The sequence below is a fragment of the Oxyura jamaicensis genome, chromosome 2 (assembly GCF_011077185.1).
Source record: "Oxyura jamaicensis isolate SHBP4307 breed ruddy duck chromosome 2, BPBGC_Ojam_1.0, whole genome shotgun sequence".
Taxonomy (NCBI): domain Eukaryota; kingdom Metazoa; phylum Chordata; class Aves; order Anseriformes; family Anatidae; genus Oxyura; species Oxyura jamaicensis.
The window spans coordinates 56554622-56565485 of record NC_048894.1 but is presented as its reverse complement, the minus strand read 5'-3'; the positions used below and the strand labels follow the sequence as shown (position 1 = coordinate 56565485).

Below are 10864 nucleotides of genomic sequence, written 5' to 3'. Positions count from 1 at the left end.
ACCATTTTCCCTAAGAGATCATCAGGATGACTGCAGTGGCAACTACTCTGGACAAAGAATGGGTAAGTTACCTTTTTTTTTTTTTTTTTTTTTTTTTTTTTTTTTTTTTTTTTTTTTTTCTTTTTTTTTTTTCAGGATATAACTGCTACATCAAAGAACTTATATCAATATGACCATGAATTAAATTGTGGATTTTCAGAACACCACATCAGTGAACTCTCATTCTGCTCAGTTCACCAAAAACTTATACTGTCTGTTTTTTCAGTTTAAAGAAGTAGGAGGGCTAGTGGCTGTAATGAAAACCTCCAACTGGTAAATGGGGATATTATTCAAGGCCTGTGATACAATAGCTTCATTGTGAGCTTTAGGCAGATCTGATCTGTTTGGACTGAGAGGCTTTGCTGGAGGTCATGGGCAGCTCAGAAACTCCCCCAAAGACCCAACAGTTATTCTGCTTGCATAGCCATGTCCAGTGATTTCCTGAAATTAGCATAAAGCTCATCTAATACTTTCAGTTTTAAAAATGTTGCCAGGTTGCTAGTCTTTATATAGTTGGTGTTCTTAATGTCACCATTAAGTCTGCATTTAAAGTCTGTATTTGTCAGAAATCAGAAGCCCAGAATAAAGGGGGGTGAAATAGAAATATAGGAGCTGAATAGGAAATTATCTGACAGGCCAATGTGCAGACAGGCAAAACGGTATGTATTTATCTTCTAAGTGTAATCATATTAAAGCAATGTGCAGAATCTCCAGTCATTATTGATGCCCTGCTCTGTACTAGGTGCACTGTAGACCATTAATAAAAGTCAGTCCTGGAGTAATAATGGAGAATTACTGGAGCTTCAAATTTTACTGTAACACAAAGTACCTTACCACAATCAACTGTATGAAAGAATTTATAACATGGTTCAAGAGGACTCTGGATACTCCTAACATTATAAGATAGAGTAAATGGTAGTATTTTAAAGTACTTTTATTATCATGTATCCATATGCCATATGTAATAGGAGCTGAAGATAACTATGGTTTATTAGTGGGGTAATTGAGACTGAATGATGCAGGCAGTATAATAGGGAAGCAAATATATATTTACTCAATGCTTTATATTTACTTAAATGCTTCAGTAACTTTACTGCATTACTCTGCTAACCTCTTCCAATCTGTTAAATATCTTTTGAGTAGGTAATGAAGCTATATCCTTGGTGCCACAAATTATTTAAAGTAAAATGGTAGTTTAGAGGTACAAGTTGTGTATTATTCCTGAAACCTTTACCAAAGAAATTCCCAAGATATGGACTGTAGATCACTGTCAATTTACAGAAAGCAAGCTTGTCAGATTATGCCATCTTTTTTCCTTGTTTCCTGCTGTTAATTTACATTAAAATATTGGTTAAAATACATCAATACCTAATATTACTTTGCTGTGGAAGTATTTACTGCTTTCAGCTGCGTACTTTTCCTGCAAAAGTCTTCAAGTCATGTGGAATCCTCCTCCAAACAAAAATGACAGCATAAGAAGACCTGATAGACTCTTCTCTGACATTTACCTTGCAGACTATGCATTAGTGAAAGGATTTATTTATTTATTTATTTATTTATTTATTTATTTATTTATTTTACCAACAAACAGCAGGAAAAAACAAAACAAAACAAAACAAAACAAAAACAAAAACAAACAGACTGCTTTCAATTTCTCCTTTAACAGTGATTAGAAATATTTCCAATATAATTGCAATAGTTTTTGATATTATTCAAACTCGGTTTGTGTGCACTTTTTTTTTTTTTTTTTTCTACAGAGATCTTCTCCTGTGCATTCATGTATTGCCTCTGAAGTATATTTTAAGCTATACTAATGAAAGATTATTTCAATGTAGATTTTTAAATGACAATTTACAGTGTACTTTTAGATACATTTCTCTATAAAACCTGTCTTATGGGTTGACACTTCAAATTCCAGTCTAGTATATGTCTGAGATACATGACAGGCTTTTTATTTATTTATTTATTTATTTTTAATTGGTTGTCAAAATTTTTCATTATGTAATATAGATTGATGTAGACCAAGATATCACCAAATGAATTTCTAAAGGTAGACGTTGTCTTGAGAATGTTTAGACTACAGGAGATGTGGTTTGAAGCTGAAAAGTTCTGAGCACCCTCAGATTCTCTTGAAGCATAAATGAGAGTCTGGGGTATTTTCAATATTGGCATATTACATATTTTGAGAGTTTAACATACCTTTTAAAAATTTATAAAACATGTAAAGAAGAAATACAATAGTATTTTGTTATGATTACCTATATTTAAATTTCCTCTCCTTTTTTTTTTTTTGTTTTGTTTTGTTTTGTTTTAATTTGCTTGTTTGCTTTAATTAAACTACAACAACAAAACTGTGGTGGTCGTTTCAAAATGAATTCCCTTCAAATTATTTTTAGCTTCATGAAGCTAGTAGCTAATTCTTCTAGCTAAAGAGTTTCTGCTAATATATCCTCATCTTCATTTTTAGCTATATTAGGAAGGTCAAGAAAGACTTTATTTCATTAAACTGCTAGAAAATAAATATTGTCTTCAGGTCTTTAGAAATTCTCACAGGCAGGTGTCATTCATGTACCATACTTCTCACTTAGAGGAAGATCCATGTTTCTAGCCACTCCCAGTATACAAACACATTATTAATAAATAAAATAATTCCCTCAGTAATAGAAATGCCCATTATAGGGTTTTTAGTTCTATAAATATAATCATAAAGTCTTGTTTGGTCACAACTTGAAATATTTTTCTTTCCTGTGTGAAGTCTTCGTATTTACCAACCTAGAGACTTGGATGGAAATATCATTATAGATAGATTTTAGAGTTCTGACTTTCAAGAGATTCTTGGAAACCAAAAACATAGAAGGAAAAATTTGTTTAAATGGTGATTTTTAGGAATAAATAAACATAGCTTTTACTTTCTAAAATTAATTCAGAAGTTTCAGTTCAGAGATTTTCTTTTTCATATTGAAGCTTTTTCTTCTGTGGCCCCAGCTGATCATTTTATTGGATGCTATTGATTCTCACCCAAGTTTGAAATCCTTAATTATTCTTTCTTGCTCTCTGACATTGTGTTTTTCTTCTTGACATTCACATACTGTAAATATAGCTCTGTCCAGAATGAAATCCACTTAGCAGACAATATTTGGCAGCCATAGTAAATTCAGAATGATCTATTTATTCATCAATATGTGTGCATAATTTTCATTAAGCTCAATAAAATTTGGGTACATCTTCAAAAACTGGAGTCTTTTAACACTTTAGTGTCTTACAAATTGCCAGGAAGTTTTCATCTGTAGAGTGAGATATCTCCCCTGATTTCTGTGAACATGGGAATGTTGATTTGAAAAATAAATAAATAAATAAATAAATAAATAAATAAGATTAATTTTCTTGTGCGGATGTCTTTTCTGGGAGCCCCTCCTTAGCAAGTCTTGGCTGGCATGTCTGTATCAGTCTTCTGGGAAATTTTCATAACCTATATTGTACAGGTTCCCAAGTTGCAGGAACTTGTCTTCTGCAGAACATGGGTGTTAAATCTTGCCAGTGCCCAGGCTAGGCCACAGGATTATCTCAATGACTGCTTAGAAACATTCTCACATTTACAGTCTGGAAAGGAAAGGTTAGAAGGAAGAGTAGAAGAGAGAAGTATCTAATAACTTCATATTGTGCCCTAACACAATTTGACCATGTTTTCATTTCAAAGGTTAATATATTCAGCTTGGATTTGTTGAATCATATATTTCAAAAAATCCTCCGGGGGGAGAAGAAAAAAAAAAAAAAAAAAAAAAAAAGTATGTGTATGATGTTTAGCTTATTTTATACTCCTAAAAATGCCAGAAGATCTTTGTAAGGATACATACATATATATATATATATATTTGGTGACAGAATCTTTCAAAGATAATCATTTTGCAGGTCCCAGTTGTGGTTATATTAAAAATAATTGCATTACTCTTGCAAAACTCATTGCTTTTGCTACATAGGTTAAATATTTTGTGTAGTTCTTAAGGACTGATCCTATTCTGAGGTTGGGAAAAATGCAATAATCTGTGCCATTTTTTCTGTCTCAAACCACAAGGAAACTTTTGACTATCACCACTATTGAGATATTCATCAATCAATCTGCTGAATCTTCCTGTTTTGAATTACTTGTCTCAGCCTTTATAAGATTTTTTTAAACATGTTCCTACTTGTGAACAGCTTGAGAAAGGTTTTGAAACACCAAATTAATGTATGCTAAAGAAGTGTAAAGTCTGAACAATTCAATTCAAGTCAAATTTTTGTCCATTGGAGGACTTCATAAATGGGTGATGTGCAAATACAAAAACAAACTAACAAACAAACAAATAAATAAATACTTTATTTTGTGTTCTTGTTGAAAACAATTTGAAAAATATGAATTTAGCTTGCAAAATGATCAACTGAGTTTTTAAAACTTTACTCAGAGGAGTTCTTTGTTACTTAGTCAGGTGAATAAGGCCAATGAATATTGTAAAGGCTCAAGGATCTTAGGATGAAAGTGGTATGATTTGTTTGCATGTTATAGTCAGAAGTTTTTATTTTTCCCATGATATATTTATTCCATGATATATTTTCCATGAATGCATTGAATCTGATGGTGTATAAGCACCACTATTTCTGATGTAGCTAAAGAACAAAAAATGTAGGTTTATAAATTTGGAAAATTGTGGGTTATAGAACAGGATGGGAATAGAAGGTGCTGAAAAGAAAGACGTGAAAGGAAGTAAGTTTGAACTAGTTCATTGGCACTGATTGATAGTTGGTTATTAGTTAATTCCACTGTAACTTAGCTATCCTAAATATCAACATGTGTCTGTGAATATAAGGAATGGGAAGGGCAAGGCTGAAGGCTCAGGCTGAAGCAGAAAAGAGGTAACAAAATCTCTACAAGAATATTCATTCTTTCAAAAACAAAGGTAAATATAATAATGTTTAATTTAATAGTGAACTTTCTCATTCAATATTTGCAATATATATATTGTCATTATTTCTCTGAAAGCATTCAAAATAGGAGTATATTAACACTCCATAATGATGTGGATAAGAGAAGGAAAGGGTCAAGGAGGAAATGTAACAGCAGTTGGACAAGATTACAGAACCACTTTTCCCCTGGACTGGCACTTAAGCTCTGCCCTGTGCCTTAAACCTCTAGGCCACAGCTCTCCTGGGATATCACATATTATGTGTGGATGAGTTTTCAAAGTGACCTAAAAGATACACAGTGTACTCCCTCTGAAAGGCAATAGGATTGAGGATCCTAATATCCCAAGGCCCTTCTGAAAAATCTCATCTTATAAACAATCTTCACCACTTCATCATATTCTCTAAATAACAACAGATACTTGTTAACAGCATGTGTATTAGTCACTGAAAATAATTTATGCCTGCTTTGGGGCACCTATAAAGAAATTATGCCTCTTCATTTCTCAGTCTTCTCTATATAACACCTGAGAAATAATTGTTTTCATTTTTCTTTGCCTCATTGATTGTAGAATAAATAACCCACGAATAACTCCCCACCCTCATTATTCTATTGTATCTGGTGAGCAATAACTTTTAGTTCAGTCTGTTCGAGGGCAATGGCAGGAGGGATGTGGAGGGATGAAAAAGAGAAGTCAGACTGGTAAAACCCGTAAACCATAAAGCTAGGATATGGCCAGGTTGGCTCAGTCACGTCTGGTAGGTGAAAACCATAACGATACTTTAATGCAGCTTGCTTCTTGGCTCATTCTCAGAGTGAGAATTAATTACTGAAAAAAAAAAAACAAACATCTGCATCAGCGGCTCCTCCAGCCCCATCTCTCTGCAGGCGGCGGGATGGTGCTCGGCCCCCCACAACTAGGACCGCCCGGAGGACTTGCCTGCTGCCGGCCTGGCTCCGATCCCGGAAGGCTGGAGCTCAGGGAACCGCTGCCACCTCGGGGTGCGGGGAGGGAGGCAGCAGGAGGCCCCGGGGAGAGGGGCAGGGTGCTCCCGCCAGCGCCCAGCTTCAGCACCGCGGACAGAGGCCCTGGAGCGGCCTCCCCGAGGCTCAGCCTCGGCCCCCGCCGCCCTCCCCGGGCTCCGGCTCTGAACCCGGCGGCAGAGGACGAGGAGAGTCCTGAAGGCCGGAGGGGCGCAGAGGAAGAGGGAGGAGCTGGAGGAAGCGGAGGGAAGGGGAGGGCAGCGCTACGGATAGGATTTTCCCTTCTGCTTCTTTTTTTTTTTTCTTTTTTTCTTTTTTTCTTTTTTTCTTTTTTTTCCGTGTTGGCGGGGGGAGTCTGCTGCTTCTGGTGACAGCGTTTCCTCCTGCTGGAAGATGATGAATGCATGAGGAGAGAGGCTCTGAGCCTGCTTCTATGCTGCGGGAGTGTCTCTGCCTCTCTCTCTCCCACTCCCCTTTCCCTGTTCCTGTGTGTGTGTTTGGCTCCCCGGCTGTGTGTGCGTGTACACTGTGTATATATATCTGAGCTGGGAGGTTATTGCGAGCTTCTCTCAGCAGCGCTGCTCTGTGCAGGAAGAAGGGCTCAGCTGCAGTGGAAGCATCAACAGCAGCATTAGCAGCACCAATAGCTCGTTACTCCTTTCTCCCTTCCTTTCATCTCCATCTCCCTTTACCTCCCCATCCCCCCCCCCCTCCCACCCCATCCTCCTACCCCCTCACATCTTTGGAGGAATTGCTTTTTTTCTTCTCCTACAAACCTTGTTATTTGATACTTCGTGGCTTTTTTTTTTTTTTTTTTTTTTTTTCTCTGTTGTGAGGCGGACACCAAACAAAAAAAAAGAAAAATAAGAGAAAGAAAAGTACAGCGACTTATTCTACTGCTGCAAACCCAGAGACAGCAGACGAAGAGGGCGGTTGGCTTCTACCCCAAGGTAAAGCCCTGCCCCCTTTACCTCCTTGCCAACTCCTCCGAGAAAAAGAAGGGGAGAGAGAGTAGGGGCCAAAGTGGAGAACAGCAGGTCTGCGGCTGGCATTTGGAGTACAGGGAACCAGGAAGTGAACGATGGTTGTGGTTACCCGATCTGGCTGCAGGGCAGCTCTCTTCCTCTGGATTTTCAGCAGCATTAGCTGCAGAGCCAGGACTGCTCTGCCTGCATCTCGTAAGTACCCTTTTCTAAGAAGCATGCACAATTTCACCACTGCAACAAGCCAGGGGGAATTCCCATAACTCTGGGAGGGTGATAATTTTTTATTTGGTGATGAATCTTGTGTTGGATTTTCTGTGTATTTGCTTGTGTATGTGTGCACTGAGGTTTGATACTGTTCTCAATGTTCTCATCTGATCTTTCTTACCGTTGATCTGTTGATGGTTTTAATGGTAGCTGGTGAGGAAAGTTGAAAGACCTGTTTTATGGTATAGTCCTGGTTCTGCAATGGAGCCAGAGGAGGAGAGGAATCATATACAAGCTGTTCAAAGTTTGGGGTTGTTTTTTTTTGTTAGTTTGCCTTTTTTTTTTTTTGTTGGTTGGTTGGTTTTTGTGTGCGTGTGGTTTTTGATTTTGTTTTTGTTTTCCCTATGTTCCTCAGAAAGTATGCAATTTGCATTTGTAAATACTTTGCTTCCACAGTTTTGTGAGGGTAAATAGGAGAAGGGCAGTTTCCATAACTGTTTTATCAAGGACCAACAAGAGAAAATGTTGTCTCATTTGAAGAGGAAAGAATGATGACAAGTTGATAACAAGAAAATGAGTCAGGACAGATTTTCCAGAGAGTGAAGTTTTGCTTCCCATAATAAAATGAGTAAATGTATTTTAGAGGAGATCAGCAAATGCCCTCCTAGGAAGGCAGAAGTAGTAGAAAAATGATCACCTATTCACTGATGAACTTTAAACTGGAATAAAGCAGAGTACTTATACAGGACCCAGTTCTGCCAACAGGGTAAATAATGACCGTGAACTCGTTGATTTCAATGGGTAGTAGATCAAACCTTTAACACTGCACTGAACTGTAGTTTCCAGCAAAGCATTTGCAGGTAGATGTCAGTGTTAAATATTTAGTTGTTTCTCTTCAGACCATATAAAGCATTTGCCATTTGTAAAGTAGTTTTGAAATGCTTACTAAAATGAAGTATTATATGTTCATAGATCCATCAAAAATAGAAAATACTGTTGACTTTCTCTACTGTTTGTAGAGGAAAGAAAAGTGCTGAGATGTTACATGTGGATGTTTTGTAACTGTGTATGTATGATTCTGGGCTATTTTAGGGACTAAGCATGGGATTGCCTCAGAATGTAATGTATATACTGCATAGTGATGTATATGGTTCTTTATGTTTATTTATTTATTTGTTTGCTTGGAAATGGGAACTAGCATGCAATGACTAGTGAACTGGAGCATTGTTACACTTTCTCAGTCTGTTTCTATTTGTTATCATCTGGTACCTACAAAAAAATAAAATAGTATTATTTCTTCAGGATTTACCTACATTTAAAATAATTATTTATATGTCAATAGAAAATGTATAGCCTTGCCTGCATTGTTTCTTGCTCTCAGGATGTTCTCTTATTTATTTATTTACATTTCATTTAGGAGATATATTGACCCTAGTCTTGACTAGCCATCTACTTTTTCTTCTAAATATCATTTCTTTATAAACCTGTTTCAGGCTCTGCATAACAGGAATATATATATATATATATATATAATACAATTTAGCTTATCAGAAATCTGTTCTTGGAAAATAAATTTCTCTGTATTTTTTCTTCCTAACAGGTTTTTGAGATTTTTTTTTTTTTTCTTGTCATTCAGTAGCTAACGGCTGTAGTTTAACTTGAAAATGATCTACAGTATGTTATCTGCTTACTGAATCAAAAACAAAAACAACAACAACAAAAAAAAAGGTTAACTTTTGAAAGAAGTTTGCTGAGAAACAAATGGTAGCAGCAACATTACTATAACCAGAAATTCCATGAATAGAGGTTATATGTAATATTGATTAAAAGTTTACTTAAATACATTTCCATCTTTAAGATTTTTTCCATATATTCAAGGATTTATCCGTAACAAATCACCTTCCAAAACCACATACAGTACACTACTTATGTAGTCTATAACATTTCATTTCTGACTCATTTCTGAAAGTGAAATTAAATTAGATTTATTTACTGGAAATATAAATTTATCTAGAAGCGTACGTCAATCTCATAATTACAAAAAAGAGTATGCACATGCTTAGAATTTTTGTAAGGATATAAAAATGCTAGGGTACCACTGTAGGAGTTCATGTGCTGCGTCACAGTGTTTTGGTGCACCACTTAACTAGTTATTCTATTGTACACTTTGATATACAAACAGATCACTGTTCTGTATGTTCTTGGTTTGTTTGACACTTTGCATGCAATTGATTGTGAATGCCATTAGTGATTTCTTTTTCACCTCCTTCCTTGAGAAGACAATGCACTTAGGTTTTTTTATCATAACTTATGCTTCTTTTTTTTATTCTTTCGCCATCAGTTGATTTTGAGCATCACATTGGGAATACTTCTGAAAGGTTTAAAAATAGTGTGAAATGCAACTTCGATGTACATGTGATTTGCAACCAAGTTTTTATTTTCTCCTGTATTACTACTTAATGTTTTGAGTTTGACATAATTAACAGTAATAAGCACTTACAATATTTTTTAGAACATATACAAGATTCATGGTATACAGTCAATTATTAATCTCTATTTATGAGCTTGCTACTCATTTTCTTACAGTCTATGCTTACAGAGAAAAAGCTATAGTTTTCAAAAAGAATAGAAACATACATCACTTATGTTAATATATTTCATCTCAAATTTGTTTACTTTCCAATGTCAGTAAATCTATCACTGTCATTAAAATGATGTCTCTCAGTAATGCTGATTCAGAAATGATAATTTTGAAAGCTTTGAATCTCATTCAGTTTTATCTCAAGATGAAGTGGGTGTTGAAGTTCCATTTTGTAGTACAGAACATAGACCGATACAATATTACATATAGACTTTATTGTACATTTTATTAAAATAATTTTTCATGTTTCAGCAATATTTTCTTTTCTTTTCTTTTCTTTTCTTTTCTTTTTTTTTTAATTATTATTATTATTTTATTTTATTTTTGGAATAAGCACAGAGGAATCAAATCATTCTTAACTTCTGAAATCAAGGCTAATGAACAGCTCAGCCAGGAGAGGTCATCACAAGATAAAAAGTAACATAGAAAATACAAATTTAGTGTTTTACAGTCTTTTACATGGCTTAAAGATGGAATGATAAGAATAACACTATGGATAGAATAACTTTAAATGGTATGCTGTTCTTAAATAACATGCAAAGGAAATTCAGCACTGGGTTCTCTGATTCTCATAAAACCAACTCAAAAAAAAAAAATCTTTAATGGCTTTTTTTTTTTTCTTGTTTTTGTTTTTGTTGTTGTTTTGGTTGTGTCTTTTTAAGTGTAATGCAGAACTGATCAATATAGAACTACTAAAACTATAGTTCTGATATTATTAATGCTTTTGCAGTAGGTTCCATATAACTGCTGAAGTTGAAGTTCAACCCTGTCTTACAATAACTGATGTAGAAACTAAATGATGGAGATGCAAAATGATCATTAAGATTTGTGGAAAAGCAAAAATCTTTTAGCTTTGAATGCATTATACCTAGAATTTCCTTGTCTATTAATAGATAAGGGTAAGTGAGCTTAATAATTAATAGCTTGCGTAAATGAGAAAAGTACTAAAAGATTGTGTAATGTTTCTTTTGAAAGAGCAATGTATAGCACTGGACTGTACAGCAGCAGTAGTTCAGGAGACCTGAAATATTTACAGTTAGAGTAGAGAATCTATACTCTAGATTCTGGGGGGGG

The 10864-nt window shown here is 35.2% G+C and overlaps 1 protein-coding gene across 1 annotated transcript in view; it reads left to right on the top strand.

The window, feature by feature from the left end:
- Positions 1-6310: 6310 nt before the first annotated feature.
- CNTNAP2 (contactin associated protein 2) overlaps positions 6311-10864 on the top strand; it is a 1137498-nt gene continuing 1132944 nt past the window's right edge. Inside the window, exon 1 of the mRNA XM_035319470.1 lies at positions 6311-7137. Coding sequence (XP_035175361.1) covers positions 7041-7137 — 97 coding nt within the window. The 5' untranslated portion in view covers positions 6311-7040. The remainder of the gene's footprint in view (positions 7138-10864) is intronic.